Source organism: Paroedura picta, chromosome 10, assembly GCF_049243985.1.
Source record: "Paroedura picta isolate Pp20150507F chromosome 10, Ppicta_v3.0, whole genome shotgun sequence".
NCBI lineage: Eukaryota > Metazoa > Chordata > Lepidosauria > Squamata > Gekkonidae > Paroedura > Paroedura picta.
This window is the reverse complement of record NC_135378.1, coordinates 32,479,274-32,506,762: the sequence shown is the minus strand read 5'-3', so window position 1 is coordinate 32,506,762 and position 27,489 is coordinate 32,479,274. Positions and strand designations below refer to the sequence as shown.

At 44.7% G+C, this 27,489-nt stretch overlaps 1 protein-coding gene and 1 long non-coding RNA gene across 16 annotated transcripts in view; one reads left to right on the top strand and one right to left on the bottom strand.

Annotated features, from left to right (window-relative positions):
* The window catches only part of SGCZ (sarcoglycan zeta), a 629,523-nt gene that overhangs the window by 522,129 nt on the left and 79,905 nt on the right, over positions 1–27,489 (top strand). For all 8 annotated transcript variants that reach the window (XM_077302072.1, XM_077302077.1, XM_077302076.1 and 5 more), the window contains one exon: positions 5,194–5,281. In XM_077302072.1, coding sequence (XP_077158187.1) covers positions 5,194–5,281 — 88 coding nt within the window. The remainder of the gene's footprint in view (positions 1–5,193; positions 5,282–27,489) is intronic.
* Positions 7,005–26,290, bottom strand: LOC143819914 (uncharacterized). 8 transcript variants are annotated; one of them, XR_013225152.1, is made up of 7 exons: positions 20,299–26,290; positions 18,461–18,542; positions 18,105–18,170; positions 16,324–16,401; positions 14,265–14,383; positions 10,981–11,256; positions 7,005–9,385 (listed from the first exon to the last, which is right to left on the bottom strand). It is a non-coding gene; the product is annotated as an uncharacterized LOC143819914 (long non-coding RNA). The 8 variants fall into 8 exon arrangements; XR_013225153.1 differs by having other exon boundaries at positions 14,265–14,371; XR_013225156.1 differs by lacking the exons at positions 18,105–18,170; positions 18,461–18,542 and adding an exon at positions 18,615–18,729.

Sequence of the window (27,489 nt, the reverse complement as noted above, 5' to 3'; positions counted from 1 at the left end):
TTTTAATTATTTTTTGATGTGATGTTTTTAAACATTACTGAAATTGCATGTTTCATTGTGTTGCTATTTTTTGCTGCTTTTGCTAGGGTGTTTTGTTTTTAATTTCCTGGCTTCTTGATACTTTTTTGCTGTTCTTGTTATAAACATTTGCAGGGTGCGTTTTCCTGTATTTGTAAGCCATCTTGAGAGCTATATTCTGGCTGGAAATGTGTAGGAATATAACTAAATTATTAATGTCCACAATGTCAGACATCTTGAAAATGCTATTAGGGATATGATTCTCAAGGAGCTCCATGTTGGTGGCAGCCTAACTTCTGCAGTCAAAGTAAACAAAATATTTTCTAATTTCACCATACATATATATTTTTTGTAAAATCCTGTTGAATACTTGTTTCCAATTGGCTTCAATGGGAAATAAATTAATTGCTATAATTCATCAGCAGGAAGCAGGGCTAGTTACTGATCTGTCTGGTTCTTCCCTCACCCCAGCAGCTACTTCTGACCCTGGTATTAGGGTTGGGAGTATTGGCACCCAAAGCAGCCGCTCACTACTGACGCAGCCAGCACTGTGCCGGAGGGGGAGGGAGGCGCGGGCATCGGAACACCGGCGGGCACACATGCACAGGCACGGAGCTCCACATCTGCATGTTTGTGCCCACCAGTGCACTGATGCCCGCACCTCCACTCCCCCCGCCGGCGCAGTGCTGCCTGCGTAAGGAGTGAACAGCTGCTTCCGGTGCCGAAGCACCCAACCCTACCTGGTATCCCTTATCACTGAGGCTTCATGATTCTTATGGCAAAAAAAGCCATGAAGATTGGTAGGAAGCAATAACAATAACTCTTTCTCAGATGAACAGGGCAATTCCACCCCCTTCAGCCTCCCCACTCCATCCCATTATCCCTAACAATGTTGCTTTTACTCCGTGTAGGTTTGGAAATGGCTGCTGGGAGAAGGGCAAAGACTGAGGATTGTTGTATGGGCCCTGATCAGTCCTTGTGTTGGATCCAATCTTTTGTTTTCGATCCACTTGGGTTGAAATTTTCTTCATAACTCTCACTCATGAAAATCCTCCAAGCTTCTCTAGTCTCAGCTGCTCCAGCCCATTCCTGGAGAGCAAAAATTTGATTAGTAATTATTTACAAGTTTTGTAACCATTTTTAAAAGGCAGGATCTCTAATGTTGTGTTGCTGTAGATACGTCTGCAGGAGACCACACAGCTAATTTCATGGTTTCCAGAAAGTTAGATAAAAGAAACAGGCATCTATCTTTCTATCACCAAATGAAATTTCCAGACTCCTATATGGGTAATGTTGTGATTGATCCTAATTCAGGTGTTTGGACAGAGTTTGTACAGCAATACTTCCTTAAACTTAGGTAGCAGTAGAGGGAAGGGCTTCTCCATTGAGGAAGTACTTTTGATACCTCAGCCATTTATTACAAAAACTTCTTATGCCAGACCAGCAATAGCTGAGGCTAATGATCTCCAACAGTCCATGAGGGACCTGAAAAATCTAATCAGTGCTTAGGAAAATATCCCTAGCAGCTGCTTTTGTTTCTATTTAGTCCCTTGGTAATCTTCATATTCTCAGCCCAAACGTTTGCTTTGAAGACAATATCTCCCAAACAGTCATGTCTCTGCATCTGGAACAGCAGACAAGCCAAAAAGTGTGTTTCTTCTGCCAAAACTGCAGGAGGACAAGCTGTTTGACAAACCATTAAATAAGTTGACTGCAGAGGGATAGAGAGAGAGCGCATGTGACATATAATACACTTGACATCCTGTAGACTAGATAGCTGTGTCTTCAAACTTGCCTCTGTACAAATCAGCTGAAGTTAATAGACAAAACAATCTGGAAGCATTTTCCTTTATGTGGAAAGATCCATGACTCCCAGCACCTACAAAAGGAACAGCTAACCATTCCTAATCATTCAGTTTAACTTGAAGCCCAGTCTTCTTAGTGTTGTTTACTCGTGAATTAACAAAATAAGATTGAGGAATGCCTTCAGTTCAGAGTAGCACAAGATAGCACAAGATAGCACACAGCCACAGACCTTCAGGAAACTTCAATTAGCAGAGTAAAATAACAGAATAAAATATAACTTGCGGAGCGGGATAGCCGGTGTTTCTATCTGGACGCCATCTTGCCGTCGTTCCTCTTTCTCGATTACGTGTTGTTTACTCAGGAGTAGGGCTAATTACTTCCAAGGAAGAAATCCAAGCTAAAGTGATGGGGACAAGGGGAAGACCCAACAGACATAGATTGATTCAATCAAGGAAGCCACAGCCTTCAGTTTGCAAGACAAGAGCTAAACTGTTAATAATAGTGTTGGCAAAGTAATTAACACAGCAGAGGTGAACATCCTGATTGAAGTGCAGGTAAAAGTTTATGTAGGGACTAATATACTTGAGAGCGAAGAGGAGAAACAGAGAGAAGATCCTAAGAGAGAGAAATCCTGAGCGAGAGAACAAGACTAAGTGTGGAACTTCTGCAAAGAAAGAGGATAGTACCCTAAGAGTAGCAAAACCAAGGAGTAGAAAACCAAGAGTGGCTTTCATTTATAAATTTGCAGAAACAAACAGCGACATTTGAAGTAAGCCAAACGATAGGTTAGATCCAGAATCACTCTTTTTTTGGTGGGAACGAACTTTCACAGATTTTTCCTCCCTGTCTTATGGCCCAGATGACCCCCCCCCCTTCCACGCACTTCTTTTTAGGGAGTTTGATTCTACTGCAGCAGCAGGAAAGAAAAGCAGAAAAGTTCTGCTCTATGAGCCGAGCTTTGCTTGCTGCCCCTGGGAATTAGACATGTAAGCTAAATGTATTTCTTTGTTCAGGTGAAATTACCATCCATCTCTCCCTATTCAGAGAAAGAAGTTGAAGAACTAAATGCTAAAATTGTGTTTCCAATAAAATTAGCAGTTGTGACATTGCTGGGGAATCAAGAGATTATCTGATTAGGTTTAATAATACTTAAAATCTGTTCAGGAACTTCAGTCGAAATCCCAGCAAATGAGGTAGTTCATGTCTTTTTTAAAAACATCTGCCGTTCCAGCTTGAGAAGGATTAATGTTGAAATACCATGCCAATGGTTAAACTCAACAAGCGGCAAAGTAATGGATCACAGCATATGCTGATAAATAGAGCCATTTACCTGGTCACCTGTGTGGCAACTGCACCCAGGTGTGACAGCGTTCCCAAAGTTGTTGCTGTTGTAGGCCAAAAATGAGGAAATGAAGTATGTAACTTTCATGGACTTTTGTAAGCATCTTGATGTCATTATCCTCATACGAGGAAGGGGCACAATTGGTGGGGAAATGCTGTATGTCACCTAGGCTAAATCTTCTGGACTATCCTAGCCCCAGTTGAACCAGCACAGAGATCTTTGTCCAAAATGGAACCTTCACCCTCTTTCCCCTCCCGCTTCTACTGCAAGTTCAGGTTGATTCTAGAATATACACAGGTCTGTTAATGAACATGAAGACTGTTTCTCAAGCTGAGGCAAAATCTGAGTGCATGATTCCCTCTTGCTACAGTTTGAACAACGTCTCAGCTGCAAGCTCATTGAAATCTTCCATATTGTACATGTGTCACCTTCCTTTTTATTACCTCTGAACAGGCACATCTTTGATTAGAGTTCAGCAGGTTTATGAGCCTCTTCTATCACACTCACATACACATTCCCTGGACTCTATGAGAAGCATTTCTCTTTCATGTGATTTCATGCATCTGCAACATAGCATTGATAATGGTGGACGGAGTCACGTAGATCTGTCCTATCGAAAAAGGAGCCAGAGCCCAAGTTTACTCCAGACCTTGCTATTATGTCAAATCATGTAAATAGTGATTGATTGTGGATTCCTAGAGAGGCTTAGCTGGTGCCAAAGTCCCAAGTCTTAGCATAATAGTCCTGATCAACAGGCTTCTGGCTGGCTGTGCCACTATTTGTCTGTCTGGTTTCTGGACCACCAGATAGGGTTACCAGCTCCAGATGGGGACATTCCTGGAGATCTGGTGTTAGGGCCTGGGGAGGGTGGAGATTAGGGAGGGGAGATACTTCATCTAGGTCTAATGCTATAGCATCACCCATCAAAGCAGCCATTTTCCCAAGAGGAGCTGATCTCGATCATTTGGAGATCCTGAGTGATCTCCAAGCACAACCTGGAAGTTGGCAGCTTTACCATCAAAGCAAACTGTACCCAGGGAGATCAAGTCCCTCCCCTCAGCAGCCCTGAACATGGGTGTAGGTAGATGTCCCCACATGTTGCTATCCAGATAGACATTCCTGAATTAATGTCCTTTTTTCATGTAGATAGTTTGGCTTTGTCACTTAAACATGGAGGCTCAAGAGGGGCCGCTTATAGATAAGCAGAACCACTCATTCACAAGTGGATGGCAAACAGCTAAATATTTTGTGTAGATCCGAACATATATATGCCCCATTTCTGCTAACAAATGTATGGAAGTGTGTTATAGCAGAGGCATCAAAATCTGTTAATTTAAATATAATCCATGGTAAAAAATATAAATCTCACTGCAGCATCCTAAAAATGGATATGGTAAACCTAGTGAGCCTTTTTTCCACTGTCCCTTTAAAAGTCCAAATAATGCCAGCCATCCAGCTGTATTTTATTTCAGACAGACTTATGTTTGCAGCAAGACTAAACTGTTTTCCAGATGATTTTCCTTCAGCCCACGTCCCGCTGTTGAGCGTGCAATGCCCCCTTTCCCTTTGCAACCAGATGCCAGGTGGTCAGACAGCTGTAACCATTGCTGCTCGCTCCTACGCACTTCTTATGCCTTAATGACCATTCTCAAACAGCACCATTGCCTTCCTGTCAGCAATATGCCAGAAACAGTGGCTCCGGTAGCGGATTTAAAAACAAATTAGAGGCTTTCAGGAGGGCCTGTGCAGGCCATGGCATCAAATGTCTGGCACCAAATTATAATGTCACTCAGCAAGCCTCTTGCTCTCCTACAGGGTGGAGCAGCTTCCAGATTAACAGTCTCAGAGTAGCTGGATCCTCAGTACCTTTGTCTCAGATTTCACATGATTATAGCTGGTATCAAGCAGGACTGTACTGTTTTGACCAGGCCTCACCAACATACGTTTGTGTTGATAGCAGTTATAACTTGATTCTGCCTCTGTTATTTTTTTCCCTCTCATTTCCTTGTCTTATACATGTTTCCCAGGATAGCGCTCTGGTCTTACAGTCTGACAGGAATGTTACAGTGAATGCAAGGAATCACATGGGACAGTTAACAGGACAGCTGACTGTAGGTAAGTCTTGATTCTCTAATGCGGTTTTTGTGAACAGCTTAAGCATTGCAAAGATTATTTTCCACAGATTCATTGACACAATAGGGAAAATACCGCCCACAATTTCCTAGTTCTGTATACTTTGAATATCATGACTCAAAGCAAGCAGTAAGATTGCCAGAATGCAGTTCTGCAATGGTAATTCAATCAAAAGGATAATTCCTTTTTAAAAAATTATTGTTCAGTTTAAAAAAAAATGGTTTAAAAATTCTTCCCATATGTCATTGTTTCCCCTCAAACAAATTTTGTTTATAGAACTCTTGTAAAACATTGATTATGGAAAATTTTTAAAGAGGAACAACATCTGAGAAAAACATTTCCATGTTCATCAAATCAGAGTGTTTTAAGCATGTAGTATATCTCATTTATGTAAAGATGTTGTCTACATATATTTGCATATGACCAGAGATATATAAATATATCATATGTGCCTGGGCATGATTTTGATAGATCATGGATGGGAAAAGAAGATCTTGTATTCCCCCCCCCTCCCGGCATATAGTATAGATGTCTTGTTCTTTAAAAATATCCCCTTTCACTTTTTGATGGCATTGTTCCATGGGATCCTGTGATTATTTATCTGAGACTGAAAAAAAACAACATCTCAAATTCACTGAAGGACTTATCTTTCATTAAACTGTGGTCAAAGCAAAGTAAAGCTCTTGATGTTTGGATGGTTTAAAAACATTTGTCCATTTGCTACCCTATGCAGTATTGGGGAAATAACTCAAAGGTTTCCCAACAGAAATCCAATTCTAAGTGTTGTCTAACTTCCAGTTTCTGTATCTCTGCTTCTCCTTAAAATAAAGTTGCCATCCTCTAGGCAGTGACTGGAGATATTCTGGAATTACAACTGGTCCCCAACCTGGTGGGATGCCCTCTCAGGAGAGGTCAGGGCTCTGTGGGACCTAAATCAGTCCTACATGGCTTGTAAGATGTAGCTGTTCCTCCAGGCTTATGGTCGAGGCCTAAAATAGCATCCACCAAGAAAGGCTGGCCTCACTGCTGGGAGGAGGAGGAGAGCTGGAAGATCAGCTCCTTGCAAAGAACCCCCTGTTGGGGAGAGATTAGTAATAAATGTAAATGCTTTTAACTTTTAACTTTGTATGCCATTTTACTGTGTCACCTGCTCTGAGCCATATGGAAAGGCGGGATAGAAATAAAACATTATTACTATTATTAACAATCAGTTAAAACTGGCTGCTTTGGAAGGTGGACTCTGTAGCCTTGAAACCCCTGCCCTCCCCCAAACCCAGCATCTTCGGGCTCCCCCCCAAAAAAAAAAAAATCTCCAGGTTTTTCCCAACCAGCAGTTGGCAAGCCTACCTTAGAAGGATTGCTCAGAGGACCTTGTCACACAAACAACAGAATGATGTCAGGATAAGGCAGCAACATTCTGAATTGTTTCCATTCCAACTTGCAGGAAGCGGTTCCCATATTTGAATGTGTCCATATATAAAATTATTGACTTGGATCAGGGGTAGTCAAACTGCGGCCCTCCAGATGTCCATGGACTACAATTCCCAGAAGCCCCTGCCAGCGAATGCTGGCAGGGTCTTCTGGGAATTGTAGTCCATGGACATCTGGAGGGCCGCAGTTTGACTACCCCTGACTTGGATCCTGAGGAGTATTTCTATGAATGAAAGGATTGCAGAGTGTTAAATTCTTGTTTCCGGTTCACGCACAAACACACACACACACAATTCAGGGTGGGGGATTCTGCTCTACTTTAGGCTGCAGTGGGAGGGGGGAGAGGAGAAAGTCACACTCCACAGGGGGAAGCCCTTTATTGAATTCCAGCCAATTATCTTTAGCTAAAAAACTAGCACAGCAAGGCATGAGAGGGGACGGAACTTTTCTCTCTGTGCTAAGACTTTAAAAAGCATTGCCGCTCCATCAGAAGTCATATAATCTTCTGTATTACCTTTGAATTCCATCTGTGCTATCTCAGGATTCCATCCTATTATTCTCGCCACCCCTTCTACTTCATGGAGGACTTTTGAATCCCCTGTGCTCTGTGCCAAACAATGTTAATTCCATATCTGTTGCTAATTAACTGCATAGTTTGATGACATTTATCTGAATTCCTCTAAGACGGCTGCTCTCTTTTTTAATATAAAGTTATGTGATGAAGTAATCCTCCTTGTGGGTTTTCCCTCAGAGCACGTTCAATCTTTCCTCCTTCTCCATCACACAAATGGCTTCTCAGGGCTTATTCATTCATACATGTGAAGGGCTTTGTTCTTCTCACTCCCAGTCTTTCCTCCTCTCATGTGTTCCACCTCTGAAGTCCTGTGGTCAAGTCACAGAGTTTCCAACTTAGATATGGAGGGAAAGCCCCTACATAGCTAGCAGGTGCAGCTATAATAATCAATGGTTTCTTGCAAAAGAGGGAGCTGGAATGCACAGGAGGAGGAGGAGGAGAGCCCACGGTTTGGCATTTCATGTCCCCTGAAGTGACTAGAAGATCATGTAACAACTTGCATTTATGAAACCTAACTCTACAAGAGATTGCACTGTAAAAAGGTGTCATAAAATGGACTCTACACATAAGAACTCAAGGTCAACTTAAAGCACCATGATTTTAAGGGGGACCATGCACATGTTCAGCTATGAGTCATTAAGTAGGAAAACTTCAGCCAATGAGATGAATGTGCATGTGTGAATCAGGCTTCACTTAATTTAGAGAGCTTTCTTGTGTGTGTGTTTTTCCTATTTCTGTGCTATAATGCGTGATCAACAAGGTCGTTATCTTGCCCATTTCCTACTGATGAAACTGTTGCAGTTTGCAGTTATTCTCTCAAGTGATCTATGGCTTGAAGTTGCAAGAATCTGTCAACTAATTCTGGAAAGCTAAGGAAAAAAAACCCTCAAGCTTAAACTTCAATATTTAAATAACATCATCCCAAGCTTATGCTATATTGTGTGTTTTTAAAAAAAATAATATTCAGGGTCAAATGTTCTAGTACATAATGATTTCCAGCATAAACCATCCTCTGATATCAAGCTATTGTACTCTTTATTTCTTCTCTGTTTTTCCTTTTTCTTATTGCCCCAAATCAGTTGCTGCCATTTATTTATTTAGAAGATTTATATATATGCCGCCCCTCTCAGCAAGCCGGCTCAGCATGGTTAATAACACAATAAAAATTACACAGAGAATTAAAAACTTTAACACAGTTGGAATATTAATTAAAACAATTAAGCTGGTTCTATCATCAGCATGTCCAGTGCTTTACACACTCGCTGGCCCAGCTGACAGCCTCCCCCATGATCAGGAGGGATTAGCTTTTTCCGCCATCTGTACTGTATTGTAGAGTTTTAAGTATATGGGTTTTAATGGGATTTTATTTGGGGATTTTGTTGTATTGGACCATTATGTAACCTACCACAAGCTGGTGTGCTGAGAGTGGTGGGTAATAAATCTAATCATCATCATCATCATCATCATCATCATCTAATTAAAACATTTCTTAAGATTCCATTGACACAAAGGTATCCAAGCAGCTGCCAATAGTATTCCTCATTCCAGGGGAGAGGCTGATTTTTATAGCTTTACAAAAATGCCATCTTTGAAAATTGTGTAAGTGGCAAACTTTCGGGACACCATTTTTAGTCAGTAAATCTGTTAATGTAATTAGCTTGTTTAAAGTGCCTCAATTAGCTATATTTATTTATTCATGCAATTTATACACTGTCCCTCACTGGGAGGAAAGGTGGCATGGTATAGCTTGATCTCATCGGATTTCAGAAGCTAAACAGGGCAGGTACTTGGATGTGAGATCACCAAGAAAGACCCTGCAAAGGAAGGCAGTGGCATGCCACCCCTGCTTCTCACTTGCCTTGAAAGAGCCTTGCTGGAGTCACCGTAAATTGTCTGTGATTTAGCAGCACTTTACACACACAACTTCATTGTTGGCAGAATTAAAAAAAAAATCCTTACAAGACTGTGGGTGGTTGGCAGAGGGCGGTCTCCCCTCACAGAGGACAAAATGCCTTTTCTCAGATGGAAACAATGTGGAACAATGTTCTTATCCAAAAAGTAACTAAGGACTGTTAATCCATCTAAAAATAAAATTAAGAGAATACAGTTAATTAAAAATAATCTCCAAGGGACAATAGGATTTCTTTAATATTATTTTTAATTCATAACTCTCGATGCATGGCAATGTAATATACAAAGACAGGCCATCTGTTTTGTTTGGCCTCCATGGTCATGTCAAAGGTCAGGCTAGCAGATGCAAATGGGCAGAAATTAAGCCACCAGCTGTTCCAGCCATATTGCACTTGCTTTTCAGGAACATGCTTCTAGCTGCTTGTCATCAATGTATTATTTAAACCTTTAGCTTCAGCACTGTTTAAAGTTAGGTTTCCTCTGGTGCTAAGCAGTGTTTGATGTTAGAAAGTGATCTTAAGTTCTGGCCGTAGACACGGCAGCTTGTAGACCTACTTTGTATATGAAGGCATGTCTATGAGGGCCCAGGCTGACATGCTTTATATGGCATTTGAGCATAGGATTGTAAATGTTTCAAATGCCCTAAAGAAACACATGTTCTTGGGTTAGTCATGACTGCAAACACCTGTGAATGAGCTAATTAGTCTACACAGTTTGGGCAGGTTGCAAGATGGGCCTCAGCCCTTCTTGATTAAATATCTTTGCATTCCATTTTATTGTCACATTTTGGTTGAAAGCTCAGCAAGGTAATGGTTAACAATGATTAACCTTATATTGACTCAGGCCACAGGCTCCTGGAGTTGTAATTCCAGGGAACCTCCAGATAGGCTGCCTAAGGAACTGATGAGCTCCACATCATTGGCGATCTTTAAGCGGTGGCTGGACAGATACCACTGGATGCTTTACCCTGATTCTGCGTTACCAGGGGGTTGGACTAGATGACCTGTATGGACCCTTCCAACTCTATGGTTTTATGATTCAGATGAATTAAACCAGTGCTAGGAGGCAACATTAGAGGGAGACATTCATCTCTTGGCCCTGCTTGTTTGCCCTCTAAGGCAATAGGTAAGCTTACCGTGTAAGAAAGGATGCTGAACTAGGTAGTTTACTGGTCTAATCCAGCAGGGCTCTTCACCTTGGGCTCAACCAATCACTCCTCCTTCCCAGTTACATACTATTAGCTAATGAGAACTTGTGGAGCAGTGAGGTGTAATGGTTATAGTGTTCATCCAGACATGGGGAAATTCAAGATTCCTGTGCAGTCATGAAGTTGGATCCAGCATTCTCAGACTGACCTACCTACCAGGGTAGTTATGATGATAAATGGAAGGAGCAGAGAACCATGATGCTGCCTTGAGCTTCCTGCAGCCAGAGTGAAATAAATATGTGACTGGTAGATAGCTAGGCCAGCTTGGTGTATTGGTTAAGAGTGGTGGCCTCTAATCTGGAGAATTGGGTTTTATTCTCCACTCCTCCATATGCAGCCAGCTGGGTGACCTCACCCAGCCAGCTGGGTGACCTCACAGTCCTGTTACACCTGTTCTCACAGAGCAGTTCTGTCACAGCTCTCCCACTCCCATCTACCTCACATAGTGTCTGTTGTGGGAAGTAGAAAGGTAAGCAATTGTAAATCTTCTTTGAGTAGTGAAAAGTAGAGTACAAAACCCTGTGCTTCTTCTAAACAAGGGGCAAGCTGGTAACTTACTCAAGCAGAGTGTATTCTTCCTTGATTGCCATTCTCAGCCCACGTTATACTGAGCAAGTAACATCCATGTCAGTAACGGGAGGTTTGCTGCTTTGAGGCGCAAGCTGCCTGTTATTTAAGTGATGCAAAGTGAATGCTCAGCCTTCGTAGGGTTTTTTTAAATTTTAGCAGCAGCACCGCTCTGCTGGTTGTTGCCGTCTTGTCCTCACCGTCCAGATGTTAGCATTGTAAACATGACAGGTGCAGCTCAGCTTTGTGCCATTCCCTGGAGTGGTGCTGGAGGGACAGAAGAAAATGGTTGTTTCATCTAGCGAGGGATGCGTGATGTTTGCATGTGTGTTAGCAGTGAAAAGCATTGGCAAGTATGTTAAGAAGCCTTCATTCCTTGTAATGAAAGCCTACTTTGGTCTATAGGTCTGTTATAAGAGTCACAATAACGCAGAGATTAGTTTCAGTGACTGAGCAGAATGGGCACAGAGCATAACAATGTGCTTGGGGTTGAGGCATTTATCATTCTGTGGGTTTGTGCTTAAAATGAGATAGGGGGAAGAATTCTAATGCTGTGCATATCCGGTTTTCATTATAGCTTTGGACCAGTGAAATTAAAGGGTTTGTCTCATAGTAAACCATGGTATTCAATAAATAGGTACCTGCAGAGTGATGTTTAGAATGCCATTTAACATGTGTGTGTGAATAACACTGTGACTTGTGCAGTCAGTCTTCAAATTAAGTTGATCAGAAAGAAGGGCATGGCAGGGAAAACCAAGGAGTATTCTGAAATTCTCATCTGAATTTCTCCTTGAAATTTGAAGTTTAGAATTATCTGGATTAAATCATGGAATTTTCAATGCTGACTGGATGTGGTTTACTTCAGCTTTTGTGCTTTTTCAGTTTAATTATATATAAATATGTTCAGATTGCATTTACATAGGTAAAGGTAAAGGTATCCCCTGTGCAAGCACCGAGTCATGTCTGACCCTGGGGTGACACCCTCTAGTGTTTTCTTGGCAGACTCAATACAGGGTGGCCTTGCCAGTGCCTTCCCCAGTCATTACCCCCCAGCAAGTTTACCCCCCAGCAAGCTGGGTACTCATTTTACCGACCTCGGAAGGATGGAAGGCTGAGTCAACCTTGAGCTGGCTGCTGGGATCAAACTCCCAGCCTCATGATCAGAGCTTCAGACATCATGTTGGCTGCCTTACCACCCTGCACCACAAGAGGCTCTTTTACATAGGTAAAACACTGCAAAAAAAGTCTTCTGAATGTGATCATACGTGTAGCATTTTTGTGAATATGAGTGCACAGTTCCTAATGTTTACATCAATAAAAAGAATCATGCTCTCATCATGTACAGTAACATTCAGAGTATTTATTTTTGAGGTGTAGACTGCTACCATGGGTGGGGTGGCTGGGATAGCAAACTGCTCACAGTAATATACTAGATGGTATCCCAACACACTTGTTACTATTAGACTACACATTCTCTAACTCCTGAATAGGCATGTGCAGAAAAAAAGGAGCATTTCAGATTCAGCCCAAATCCAAAGCACCCAAAGCACCCTTCCTTGGCTCAGATTCGGCAAACTGATTCGACACCATTAAAATCAATGGAAGATTTCCTTTCTGTCTGTTTTGTTTTTTGAGGAGGCAGGGCTTGAGGTAGAGGCACCAAATTTGCAATGTAGTTCCAGGAGCCTCTCCTCAAAAGATCCCCCAAGTTTCAAAAAGATTGGACCAGGGGGTACAATTGTGCAAGCACCCAAAGAGGGTGAAGCAGCCGAACTCCATTGTTTCCAATGGAGAGAAAAATGGATTTGTTTTTCTTGTCTCACAGTAAGAAACTGCTTGATCTCTGCATGGTCGAATCATGCCTGAATTACGGTTCAGCAATTCTGTCAGGACTAGTATGGGCAGTTTAATTTCAGGACCAGGTTTGTCCAAAAAGTGTCCAAATCAACATTGATTCATTGATATCTGAACTGAGTCACACCTGAATTAAACATTGGGTTCCTCTAATTAATTCTGGTTTGGGAGCAGGGGGGAAGTACAATGTTTTGCAGAGAAAAATTCTGGACAATAAAGGGTTTGTAGAAAATCAACTTGCCTCGAGATACCCCAAATATTCCTATATGCTCTAGTCATGCCTGCAGACTGTCCACCATTATATCATATAAATGTGCATTCAGGAGAATTGTGTTAATAGTGCATATACTGTCCTTTTGAGAGTTTGCTTTTAGTTTTAAATAATCTAAATTTAGTTTTATGTAAGTTTTTCTAGCCTTTGTACTGTGGACTTTTTAAAAGCTAATTTCATAACAGAATTCAGTGAAGCAAGGAACACATGAACAAACAGGAAGCTACCAGTTTGGTGTAGTGGTGAGGAGTGTGGATTTCTAATCTGGCATGCCAGATTTGATTCTGCACTCCCCCACATGCAGCCAGCTGGGTGACCTTGGGCTCCCCACAGCACTGATAAAACTGTTCTGACCGAGCAGTGATATCAGGGCTCTCTCAGCCTCACCCACCTCACAGGGTTTCTGTTGTGGGGAGAGGAAAGCCGCTTTGAGCCTTCTTCGGGTAGAGGAAAGTGGCATATAAAAACCAACTCTTCTTTTTCTACCCGAGAGGCAGCTTGGTGCAATGGTTAAGAGTGGCAGCCTCTAATCTGGAGAACCAGGTTTGATGACCCACTCCTCCACATGCAGCCAGCTGAGTGACATTGAGCCAGCTACAGTTCTCTCAGGGCTCTCTCAAGCACTGCCCACAGCACACAATGTCTGTTTTGGGGAGAGGAAGGGAAGGCAATAATAAGTCGCTTTGAGACTTCTCCGGTTAGTGAAAAGTGGGGTACAAAAAAAAAAAAAACCCCCGCTCTTATACTGAATCAGACCATCCATCCAGGTCAGTATTGTCTAATGTAATGGGCAGTGATTCTCCAATGCCTCAGTTTGAAATCTTTCTCATTACCTACCCCCTGATCTTTTTAAACTAGAGATGCCAGGGATTGAATCTGGGATCTTGTGCATGCCAAGAAATGCTCTACCACTGAACCACAGCTCCTCCTTGAAAGGAATGAGGCATAGAAACATTTCCGTGTTGTTCTCATAATTCATGAGGGTTAAACACTTTAAAATAAGGCTAAAGGACAACTTTTCCAAAATGTTCACTTTGATACCACAAAATCATGGAGGAATCAAAGAGGTGCTAAATACTTGTATTATATACCAAATTATTTTGTAAAGGAATGTGCTTGGAACAGTTCTCCCCTTTCACTTACATCTCACCTTTCTTCTGTAGAAGTCATGGTAATCCATAGTCCCCCTAAGAGTTCTATTCATTCTGTGATTGGCAAATTGCTGCTTTGTGTGCTGTCAAATCATAACCTTATGAGCTGCAGGAATACCTAATCATAAAGAAAAACACTCAATCAACTCTGTTTTTGTTACAGTGCAACTGGGACAAACAATCACTTTTGCATCTGTTCTAATGTCAGAGTCCATTGCTGTGTAACAATCATGGCAGACAGTAAATCACTACTAGAAAATGCTTTAGTGAGAATAAATACTTTACTTTTCCAATCACTGGGATTTCACAAACAGGCAACCAAATGTTCTTCAGGTCATATCAGACTTGTTTTAGGGCTTTGTCCATCTATTCAAAGGACACACCATTAAATTGCTCACTTCCAATATATTAACTGCACATTCCTCCCTGTCATAGTATTCACAAAGCTGCTACTGGGTGCAAAGCTCAGTTAAGTTAGCTACAGCATCTGGCCCTATAACAAAAGGCTCTGACAGGACATTAAAATTTTATTTTTTTGTACTTCCTCTCTTCCACTATTGACATTCAAATACCTCATTAATTTTGGGGGGGAAACTGTATCCTACATGCAACCTGACTGAGAAGGTCGCTTGAAAGGGCAAGTAAATTGAATGCCATTTTATTAACTTGCCTTATATCAAGAAAAGGCAGTGTCATTCCCCTGTCCTTCTGACTTCAACTTTTAGCTGAGTATTCATTGGCAACTAACTCCATAGGATGTTAAGGTGATAGCAGAGTGATACATCACTGGGCAAGGATGATATTTATTGTACCCACTCCCAGACATATGTCTCTCTGGAGGACAAAACTCAAGCTTTTGTATTTGTGTTTTATATCATTGGCATATCTTCCAAAATAGGCAGGGGCAGACAAATAGGGAATGCCACTAAAATGTCATGGAATTTCTTTACCAACATTCATCATTAAACTTAGAGGCTTGTATCCTGTGTCTGTTCTATTGATGGTGGAGTTTTCTGTAGGTGGAAGAGGCTCCTTACAACAACAACAAAAAAACCCTTTTCTCCCACAGAGGCAAGCTCCACCTTTGATAGAATGGAGTTGTTGAAGTTTAAGCCAGAATTTCTCTTTTCCAATCCATGTTTAATCTAAATCAGCTTTTGCAACTTTTTATCACGGAGGTACTGCTGAAATATTTTTCAGGCTTCAAAGTACCAGGAAGTGATGTTACTGAGGGGGGAGGCCAGTACTAGACTGACCTGGTTCCCCAGAGTGTTCCATCCTATGCCCAATTATCCTCCGTTCCTTTCTGCTCATCCAGCGGGCCTGTATGGGAATAGTTTTTTTTTTAATCGCCATCATTGTGACTTACTCATTGTTTTAATGGGGTTTTAATGGGGTTTTAATGGGGAATTTTTAATGGTTAATATATTGTATTTGTATTAAAATATTGTGAACCGCCGCGAGCCGGTTTCCGAGAGCGGCGGTCATACAAATCAAATAAATAAATAAATAAATAAATAACTGGGCCATGCCTCCCTACCATGCCCTCCAGAAGTCAGAAGAGTCTAGACCACCAAAGGGTTAAATGGCCATGGACCCTCCCCTTCCCACCACCTCCAGGCCCATTACTGGCCACTTTGGGAGGGGGTGGGTAAACCTACTTAAATAAGAGGAGACATTTTTAAAACATTTGAAAACTTGTTTCTTTCCTCCTCACTTATAGTCAGAAATAGCAGGCACAGGGTAGGAGAGCAGCCATTTTGGGGAGGGGAAAAAAAACACCACATCACAGTATCATTGAGGAGCCTTCATAGTACTGTAGCGTGGCAGTACCTTGGCTGGGAAACCCTGGTCTAAATTTTTAATGGGTATAATGCAGCTACATATATGTATGTATTTTGGCCCAGGGAATGGAATGGAAGCACCAGAGTTCGGGAGTTTTTTCTTTGTTAAAAAAAGTACCAGTATTGATATATAATAATGGATTGATTCTTACCAATTCCTCACACACACACACACACAACTTGGAAGAGCTTTGACAAATGGGCAGGGTCATACCTGAGTGGATCAGAGGGAAGAGATGCTTAGTTCTTTTCCCTAAGGTCTCGATGAGTCACTCACTAGCTGACTATCCTGCTGTAGAGGCAAAATATAGACCCATATTATTACCCACATGGGAGGAAAGCAGCTACATGGAGCACCAAAAAAAAAAAAAAAAGGCCCACAGGGAATGGATTAAGCAACTATCTCCTTCTCATAATGGCCACTTAGATTCAGTGCCCCCACTTACTACTTTTCAGGAGATTATGATCTTCTTACATGACAGGGAATATATAGCAAAAATCAGTTCTGTTACATCTGTGTCACAACCAGATACAGCAAATGGCGAATGGGACTTACCCCGGGCGCGTTTGCTGTCGCGGGGAAGCCCTCGCCGAAGAAAAAGCAGGGCAGGGACTGCAAGTCCCAACAAGCCCTAGGGCGGCGTCCGGCAGCGCGGCGGAGGACAGCTGGGGAAGGTGGGGGCCGTTTCGGCTCTTCCCAGCCTCCTCTGCCCATGCCTTATTTGGAAGTGGCTGAGAGGCTTCTGCCTCTTTCCCGCTTCTCTGCCGCCGCGGTTGCCCACCCTCCCTCCCTAATTTAGTTGGGTTAAGGGGAAGGTCAGTTTTTCTGGCATTGAGCCAGCATGTTAAGGTTAAGAATAACAATAAAGAATGTTTAAAATTTACATATATATGCATATGGTTTTGAATACTGTTGAATCTAAAATGTCACAACTGGCGGGTTTTGGGCAGGGGGGAGGAACCATTGGCAAGCAATCCCAGCCTGCGTGCTGGCATGCTTTTGTGGGGGGCCTCCGTAAGAGGCTGTGGGTAAGCGGTGCTGGGAGGCCATCACTTATGGAGGATGAGCTGGGATGGCAGATCCGCATTTCCGGGTGGCCCGGAACCCGGCAGAGGTTCACGCCTCAACGGGTTCCCAAAAGGTGGTCACCTCCCCGTTATATCCATCAGGGCATTGGGGGCATAGGGAGCCCAGTGGGGTGCTGGAGGGCCTCGTGCATACCTGATGAAGTAGTGTGTGGCTGCCTTGTGGCCAGGGGACCACAAGAGGGCTGGTTCCGTTCTCCCCCATGCTGGTCAACGCTCTATCATTCAATAAAAGTTGTGGCCTGTTTAATGCCATTACGTGTTTGTTGGTTTCTTTGGCGAAAAAGTATTCCCCTGCACGGCAATGATAATCCTTTGTCAAAACAGCCAATGAATCCCCTAGAATTCAGTGTACTTTACAGAGAGAAACCAAAGTGTTGCTGGTAGAGAGATCAAAGGCTATCACCTCTCCATATCACGCCTTGATTAAATCTTTGTTGGTCTTAAAGGTGCTACTGGACTCTGATTTTATTGTGCTACTTCAGACCAACATGGCTACTCATTTGAATCTTTTCAGGAGAAAAAGTCACCAGGAAGGTATCTGTGCACCTCCCAATTCTTTTCTGTTTTGGTCTTAAGAAGGGAAGCCTTCTGGGTCTGATATGAAAGCTGCTCTGAGATGGTAAGGTACAAGAGTCCATAAAATATGTAGTACTGAAAGATTGAGAGTTCCTAGTACTGGCCTTGAAATGTGCTCCTTATAGCCAATGATCAATGTTTCCTCCCCATGTATAGAAAGCTCCCAGGGGAGATAGGACTGCAATATCCTCCCTGGCCCCTAGCAGGGCATGGGGGGGGGGGGGGGCGTAGGGTTTCTGGCTTCAGGTTGGGAAACTCCAGGAGATTTAGGGATACAGCCTGGGGAGGACCAGGACTTTAGTGGGGAACAACAGGAAAGAGCCTACCCACCAAAGCAGCCATTTTATCCAGGTGAACTCTAATTCCAGGAGATCCCCAGGTCCTAAACTGGCATTCCTGAGAGAGAGAAGAAGAATGGGCTTGGGACATTTCTGTTGAACTGGGCTTCAGAAGAACAAATCAATATCTTAGGGAGGTGAAAGGCAAGTTTAAGGAAAGAGGCAGGTATAAGCATTAAGCAGGCAACATGACTGGTGTGAACCAAGAACCAGCTTGGATCTGAGAAATCTTACTATGTAGCCACAGTATTTTAACACTATTTCATGTGGCTCTCTCATTGCAGAATAGTATTTAATTGATATAATATTTTTTTGAATAAAAAATGCTCAGGTATTTTCTCTACTGACCTTTTCTCAAGGAAGGTATAGAATTGTTATTTGTAAATGCAATTGTATGTAGCAAAGACTGGAAAAATCAAGCAGATGGGATCTGGAAGGAAAGGGTTAAAGAAAACTTAATGTGAGTGTATTTTATAACTGCAGGCCCTGTAGTGAAATTCACCTTACAATGTTAAAGCTGCTTGCAGGAAAGGGATTGGCACCATTAGCAATTATTTTTGAGAACTCAGGGATGACAGGTAAGGTCTCCAAGGAACGCAGCAGGTCAAACTCCATGCCTATTTTTAAGAAGATGGAAAAAATAAAGCAAGGTTCCGGGGATTACATTCAAGTAAGTTTAATTTAACACCTGGCAAATTTTTAGAGTAACTAATAGAGCAGTCAATCAGTAAGTAGTGCAGTGAGAGTAAACTAAGATGAACAACAAGCGGACAATGCAGCTGAGCACTGTTGATGAGAGAGCGGCATAATGTGTCTTGAGAACATTTCCTTGTCCCCCCCCCCCCCCATGAGCAATTGAAGTAGTTTGGCCTGGCTTTGATTCTGAATAATGCAATTTGGTCTCTAAGCGTTCCTTGAAGATTTCAGACGAAGGCTGTTTTGAACCTTTGAGAAAGCATCAGTGTTTCAGGACACATTGACCTGAATAAAGTGGCAAAAGAGGGACAAACCAGCGGGGCATGGCAGAAGATTATGAAACTCTGCATGAGATGAAGGAAGTGGATAGGGAGAACTTTTTCTCCCAGTCCCACATTAAGAGAATTCAGGAGAATTCACTGCCAGTGAACTTTGGGGATGGGAGGTTAGGCATGGAAGATAGATCTATCAACAGCTACTAGCCGTGGTGAGGAAAGGGGAACACAATAATCAGTGGCAGTAAACCTCTGAATTTCAGAGTAAAGAGGAAACAATAAGGGCCTCATGGGAATTGTAGCCCATGGACATCTGGATAGCCACAGTTTGGCCAACCCTGCTCTATGCCCTGTTTGTTAGCCTTCACGTCAGCTGGTTGACCATCTTGTAAAACTAGATGCTAGACTAGATGGACCACTGATCTAGTACAGCTGGGCTTTTCTTATGTTCTTTAACAGACAAGCAGTATCTGGTACTAAAAAAAGATAGCTAGTGATATTTCTATCAGAGACAGAGAAAGTATTTTATTTGAAACTCATTAGATCCAAGAATCTTAGCCTATTACAATTGTGAACTTGTCTCTTGGATATTTCAGTTCCTTCACAGACCCTAACCTACTGTCCATGGACTACAATTCCCATGAGCCCCTGCCAGCAATTCATGGAATTGTACTCCATGGACATCTGGAGGGCTGCAGTTTGACTACCCCTGCCCTAAGGTAACACAGGATACCTGCTCCATTCCTATCTCTTTATCAGCCCTAGAGCCTTTTGTTCCTATAGATACCTTGAGTTCTTTTTCTTCCCCAGGTGAACCCTAGCCACCTAACTATTCTCCTGGTAGTTTTCCCTGTTTCTCTCTTATCTTTTCTAAGCCTAGTCTCAGAAAATTAAGGACTTAACTTCCCCCCTGAGGTTCCACGGCCTCTCATTGGCTGATAACACCTAGTATCTGCCTAGTTCCCATCTAGACAGGGATTTGCTGGGATGCCTGGAGGGCTAAATTAGAGGCACACATGCCCACTTTAACATTTCCCATTATAAGTTACTCTGTTCAGACTGATCTAATTTAGATTAACTGAATTTCTTAATGAAATCCCCCAATGCAATGAGGTAATGGAGACCATCCCCAAACACCCTTCTTTCCTTTCTTCATGTATGTGAGAACTGAGAAGAATCTGCAGGTCAAGTCTGACTATTACACAAGTCACTAACAAGTACATTGGTCCTGTCTTCATGCATCTTCTGCTCTGTGTTTTTGTCTGTATAAAAACATCTTTAACATCTTTAGTTTGATTTTATTCCCTGAAGGGGGGAAAGAGGCCAAAGAATATCAGGCCATCCGTTTAACTGACGCCCAGTTCGGCCACACCCCCTGTTGCCATGCCAACACACATACTGCTCAGAGAATGCCAGGGCTGGGCAATCTCTCCAACCAGCCAGGTCCCTGTCGGCGTTCCTCCCCCGCAGCAGCAATGGCCCCCTTAGATAAGTCTTGGGGGCTTTTTGCCTCACAGGGGGATATTGACCGCCTAATGAGGACACTGACAACCATAATTTTGGCATAAAATATTTGGCCACAGCCTTTATTCAACATTGAGCGTGGCAAGCATGGGAAGAGAATCATGCCATCTTGTGGTTACCCTACCACAAGGAAGCCCACCACAGCCTGCCCCTCAACGGGTTGCCTTGGCTATCCAGCCCCAAAACCCGGCCATAATGGCAGGCTGAAACAGGGGGGGGGGCACCATGGAGTGACCCCTCTGGGCACCAGCCTCTGTTGGATTCTCCTGCCCCCCGGAAATGCTAGCCTTCAATCAGGCTCTGCATCCACACAGCCCTTTAAAGGGCCCCCCAAATCTAGGGGAGGACAGCGCACAAGCTTGGCCTCCCCAAAATTGATCCTTCCCATGCTCCACTTCCGCCACTGAGCCCGAATAGGTATATACCTCTTCGAGCTCCCGCCACCGCTCAATTTTGCAGCCAATTCAAAATAACATGTTGGATCCCATGGAGCCAGATGTCCATGCCCCACTCCAACAAGTGCACCCCATCACTCTTATAAAGGGCCCAGAACTGCAAATGCCATACCATGGGGCCCCCAATGAGTAATACACATCCCAATACAGCTAGATACCCAGGCTTTAGCTCCACCTGAGATCACAGAACTCTGGGCGACAGGTGAAAGGGTCACTCACCACCAGGGACCATTCCTTGGTGATTGTCCACTGTGCCCAGTGGGGCTTCTTGTGAGACATAGCTTTTAGCATCATGGCATCCTAGCCACTCAGCCCAGACCATAACTGTCCCTTGAGGTTACCAGGGCCCAACACCATTGCCCCTGCCAATGCTGGCAAAGTGCCATATGGCAATTACTGCAACAATGTTTCCTGGTGCTCAGCTCAATGTTCACAACTATAGCTAAGCCAACGTCCCATGATGGTCAGCCAATGCTTTGAGGAATACAGACTCCCACTGTCACGCTTGAACAGGAAGTCTGCCATCGCAGCAATGTCCAGGAAGGCAGCTGCATCCAAACAATGTCCGAGCCAGGTGATGCCTTCAGACCCCCAAGTGGATCACTTCCAGCTCTTATAGCATGCCATTCCATCTGCCGCATGGTGCCATTCTCTGTAACCAGCATCAGGCACCCCCATTGACTGCCGCTCTGAAGGAAACCAAAAGGAAAAGAGTTACATGAGCACCCTCGCACACTGATTGACACTGGCCACGGTCCCATGCTCGCCCTGGGCCAGCCGCTCTCAGCCAATACCCCGCTCTGCATACTGCATACCCTGCAGGAGCCCTAGAGATGTTGCCCCTGAGCACCAAGTACCAGAACCCTATTGGGCTCTAGGCCCTACAGGTTGTGATCTGTGGGAAAACATTGTACTGCATGCCCTGGCAAAGCCCTTAGTACTGTGCCACCCAACCTGGGCAGACCTCCCTTGGCCAATGCCCTGCTCTGTATCTACTGCATACCTTGCCAAAGCCCTGGACATGTTCCCCTTGAGCACTGAAGCCCAGCCCACCTTTGGTTCCCTAAGTCCTACAGGTTGCAGTCCGTGGTGACATTGTGAAACACCACTAATGTACATACACCTTCTGATCCACGGATGTCATACCGGGGTAACCCCATATGCCAGCATATTGAGACCTGACTGGATCTGCTAGTAGCCCAGCCATGAAACATCCTCCTGAACCTGCAATATGCTTAGTCTCCAATTCACAGGCAGATGGGGCCCATGCCACTTTCCCAGGTTGGAGTCTATGCAGTCCCAAGACAGCTCCCTGAACTCATGCTGGCCATGTGACACTTCCCCCTAAACCACTTGTTTGTCCCAGCCCCAGCAACCTCCCTGAAGAACAAAATTGGTCTCTCTAGTCAAAAGAGGCCCCATCACTCCTAGAACTGGAATCCGAGCAACCCCAGGCCCCCACGCTATGTGGGGAGTGGGTGAGGACAGGTGACAGGTTTGCAGCCACCTCCTCCCACAAGGCTGGCCTGGTCAGACAGTATCTCATATATCTGCAGACCTGGGCTGCAACGCAAAGCTCAGATGATCAATGAGGCCATCCAAACAGATCGGATGCATAGAAGTGAAGAGGTATGAGGGATTGATCTGCAGAACTTAATATGTAGTCTGCCCCTGCTCCCTCCAGCTGGAAACAGCATTGGCATCACGTGATGGGGAGCCAAATCACGCTGGCATAAATATGAAGCTAGGGAATTCCTGAATGGGATGAAGAGGTACCTGCATCAGAGTGATCTACCAGTTGTCGACACACCTGCAGTCTATCATAACTGAGACTATATAACCAGATGGATGCTCCCTTAGAGCATTGTGCCTTACTATGTGGGTGCCTTAACTTCATTTCCTTGGCCAAAGATCTCCACCGGCTTCTAGGGTGCAGCACCTTGCATACCTTGTGTGGTCCTAAGCAGCCACTTCCTGTGCCAAGCACATTCCAGCTCAAGCCCTGGGAAGCTCTTGGCATTGCTCGCCCATCCACACCAACAGCAGTTCCATACTGGACCTGTAATGAGACACACACCCCTCCAAGCCAGGCTGGCCCATTAACTTCAAATAACCTGGGATTGGCCGCCCTGCAAAACAAGACCAGGTGATGACTCTGACACCATTTGCAGAAGGCGTGGCCTGCCTGAAGCCAACAGGTGATGTCCGGCCACTGCTGCAGGTTGACCCGGCCACTAGGGAGCCACCTCCCCTTTTGCAATGATATTCTCCCCTGGAGTAGCCTTTGGGTTGGTGCCCCCTGTAAACTGGCCCTTGTAGGGCCCATCATGCATCACAATGCCACTGGCTGAGGCCCACCAGTGGCATCCAACGATGCCCCAAGGGCATGTATTGCCTGGCGAAGACAACGGTGTAGCCCTGGCCAGTGGCCACCAGACACCAGTGGCCAGCTGAGGGCCACTGGGTGCTCCATTCCCCACCCATGGGGTGGGTGCCTTCCTACCTACCTGAGCCAGGGACCAGCAGCCAGGCCAGTGGACAGTGCTCACCATCTCCTGTTGAAGATGCCATTGTTCCCCATGGCTGCAAGCCCCCCTCAGATTTCCCTGGAGACCTTCCGAGCTGGTGCACAGCAGCCTGCCTCAGCATGAGGCAAGGGGTTGGACTGGATGACCCCCAGAGTTCCCCGCCAACTCTGTGCTCCTGCAAACCAAGACCGTTGCCTGAAGCAGGGGGCTGGACTAGACAACCCTGAGAGGTACTTGCCAACTCCTCGCTCATACAAACCAAGACTGCTGTCAGAAGCATGGGGTTGGACTAGATGACCTTGAAAGGTACCTGCAGCTCTTTGCTCATACAAACCTTTATGCAAATAAAAGGTTACTGACTGACTGACTGACTGCTCATACAAACCAAGACTGCTACAGATGCAGGGGGTTAGACTAAATGACCCTGGAGGTCCCTGCCAATTCTGCTTATGCGAACAGTGCCCATGCCGTACAGCATGGGGTTGGACTAGATGACCCAATGAGGTCTCTGCCAGCTATGTGCCCTTGCAAAAACTGTAGTTGGTTGTAGCTCCACTGTTGGATCCCAACCTTCCCCCCTTTTTTTTGGAAGAGGGCTGATCCCCACAAAAAGGCATTTTTGTAACCACTGGCTTGTCACGTCTCTTCTTCAAGTGGGCTCCACCTTAAGCCTCGCAGCAGTGCTCAAAGTATTGGCACATGCTCATATTGAATTCCCAACAGGTGCCCCACCCATCATTCCTATACATGGGCTTACATCTGTCTTGTTCTGTCCTCCTGACATATGGGCCCACTTTCATGTTCTAGGTGTCATGGTCCTTTAAGTCCCACCTTGTCTGGATGTTGTTTGAAGATCACTTGCGAGCCTAATTATTATGCACCATGGCCTCTGCATCCCCAAAAAGTGCTTTGGCCTCCAAAACATTTGTTAAATGATTCTCCAAGTGCCAACTCCCTTCTGGGAGAGCATCAGCAACAAAGCGTAGAAAATCTGTTTACCCCCTTAACCAGTTAGTGAAGGAGTGATTGTTATATCCCACTGTAAAGTTGTTTTTGTTTTTGTTTTTAAAACCCCCTTTGAACCCTATTTTTGGGACATCTCCGTCTGGTCACAACCTGTTAAATATGTCAACATAATACCCATCATGGGCCCTCTTGATTTCCTAGTAAGGTGAGTACCAGGTGGGTTTTCCCCAGATGCATAACCCAAAGGGGATTTCGTAGACTAACCCACCCCCGCCTTATCTTTATAATAAATATGCAAAGAATGCAGCTGATTTATCATCCAGATCAAATACACAGAACCAAAGAATCCTGACGCCAATAGGTCCCATCCTGTTAGCCTTCAGAGAAGAGGACTCACCCGAGGTACCGGCAGCCTGCCAGGCCCTGGAGTACTTTCCTCCATACATTATACTCTTATGCCCAGTTGTCTCTTGTTGCTCTGTTCCTCCCTGTTGAACATTCCTGGAGGAGCTAGGAATACTAACCGCACCTACACTGGCCTGTCCCTAATGTGCTGCTATAGCAATTGCTATAGGGTCAATGCCCATGTGTATGGTCTGCATACCTTGATGTGGAGCTGGCCAACCCTGTCCATACCACCCAGTCATCGTAGGGCCAGGTTGCTGCCAACTTCACCCAGGCATTGCTTCCTGGCCGTATGACCAGGGTGATCTTGCAGATGTGCAGTAGCAGAAGTCCTGCTCCCCATCCATGTCTCAGTCCTACAGCATAACCTCAAGCTTGATAGTCAGCCAAGTGTTGGCCCACAGGCCCAGCAGACAAATCCTGATGGCCCCCTGGCCACAAAGGGGGTTGTTGGTATCCTGGATCCCATGGAGCCACAGGTGAGCAAGATGAGAAACTGCCAATTCCACAGTGGTTAGACACACGTGAACCTAAACCACCTCTGACGGGCTTGGTTGTGCAAATCCTCTCAGAGGAAAACCATGGATGTTCCCTTCCCCATGGCTGGTGGTCCAGATGATCCCTGCCACCAAGATGGGCCCGCAACAACCTGCCCCAGTCCTGCCCCAATTGTACAACTGCAGCCAGGATCTACCATACCCCCAAATGATGGGCCCTCATGTTGCAGAGTAAAAAACACCCCCTGCATAATTGTTAGAAGGGGATGGGGGGCAGAAGCCTCACCTCTCCCACCTAGACCCCCCCCTTCCTCTATCAAGGTGGATGATCCAACTGCCACGCATCTTAATTCCCCCAGCATCCCATGAATTGCAGAGGAACCTGCTGCCGCTGCATCATGAAATGTGCCTGTCCCATCACTTGCTCCCAAGGCCCTGGAACAAGCAGCTGCCACCAGTACAGCACAGTTCATGGGCAGTTGGGGCTTCCCCCCACTGGCATCCTTTTTCGGCGCCATGGTCACTTGTTCCTCTCTCCCTCTCCTTCCTTTTCTGAAGGGCGAACGCTCCTACCAAAATGGCCTGTGAGAGGATTAGTTGTTTGTTAGTTTAAAAAACAAATAAACAAACAATGCCCTGCAGCATGTCTAGCATCCGTTTTCCCTCAAAAAGTAAAATGAAATAAAATTGCTGGGCTTCCCTGACATCGCGAGGTGGTTGGGCCAGGAAAAAGGCTCCTTCCACCAAGCGATGCGTCTTTGGGCGCCCTGAAGGGGGGAAAGAGGCCAAAGAATATCAGGCCATCCGTTTAACTGACGCCCAGTTCAGCCACACCCCCTGTTGCCATGCCAACACACATACTGCTCAGAGAACGCCAGGGCTGGGCAATCTCTCCAACCAGCCAGGTCCCTGTCGGCGTTCCTCCCCCGCAGCAGCAATGGCCCCCTTAGATAAGTCTTGGGGGCTTTTTGCCTCGCAGGGGGATATTGACCATCTAATGACGACACTGACAACCATAATTTTGGCATAAAATATTTGGCCACAGCCTTTATTCAACATTGAGCGTGGCAAGCATGGGAAGAGAATCATGCCATCTTGTGGTTACCCTACCACAAGGAAGCCCACCACAGCCTGCCCCTCAACGGGTTGCCTTGGCTATCCAGCCCCAAAACCCGGACATAATGGCAGGCTGAAACAGGGGGGGGCACCATGGAGTGACCCCTCTGGGCACCAGCCTCTGTTGGGTTCTCCTGCCCCCCGGAAATGCTAGCCTTCAATCAGGCTCTGCATCCACACAGCCCTTTAAAGGGCCCCCCAAATCTAGGGGAGGACAGCGCACAAGCTTGGCCTCCCCAAAATTAATCCTTCCCATGCTCCACTTCCGCCACTGAGCCCGAATAGGTATATACCTCTTCGAGCTCCCGCCACCGCTCAATTTTGTTATGGTTTCTCAAGATACTTGGCAAAGGTGTTCCTGCTGTGTTCAGCACTTCTAAGCAAAGCAGAAGCGGAATCTTTCCTGAGTCATTCAGAATTCTTTGGATTTCCTGTTTCTTAAGAATATACCTGCTGTTGGAAGTGCCACACTGCATATCCCATTGAGTTCAGTCCAGATTTAAATGACAGCTGCTAGAAAGAATGATCCAGGGGGAGGCTTGAGTACATCTAACCTCAGGACTGCCATTTAGGATACGGGGGTACTGTGTTTGATGGTCTGTAGATGGTGTTATGGATTTTAGAAATATTTTTAATAAACTATGGTTGAAGAACAAGTAATTGTTCATTCACATGGACACTGGCTGAATGAAGGTATTGCCCTTGATTGTGTGCTCAATTGTTTTACCCTGCAAAACAAGTTTTGTTGGGTGTTGCATCAAATCCTGCAAATCTGTTTCACCCAAAATGACATGAAGACAAAAATAAATGAATATGTAATGACACTGAAAGCTATGGTTGTACCACACCACCATCAACTCATTTAAAAAGATTAACTAACATTAACCAAAAGAACCTCTTGTGGTGCAGAGTGGT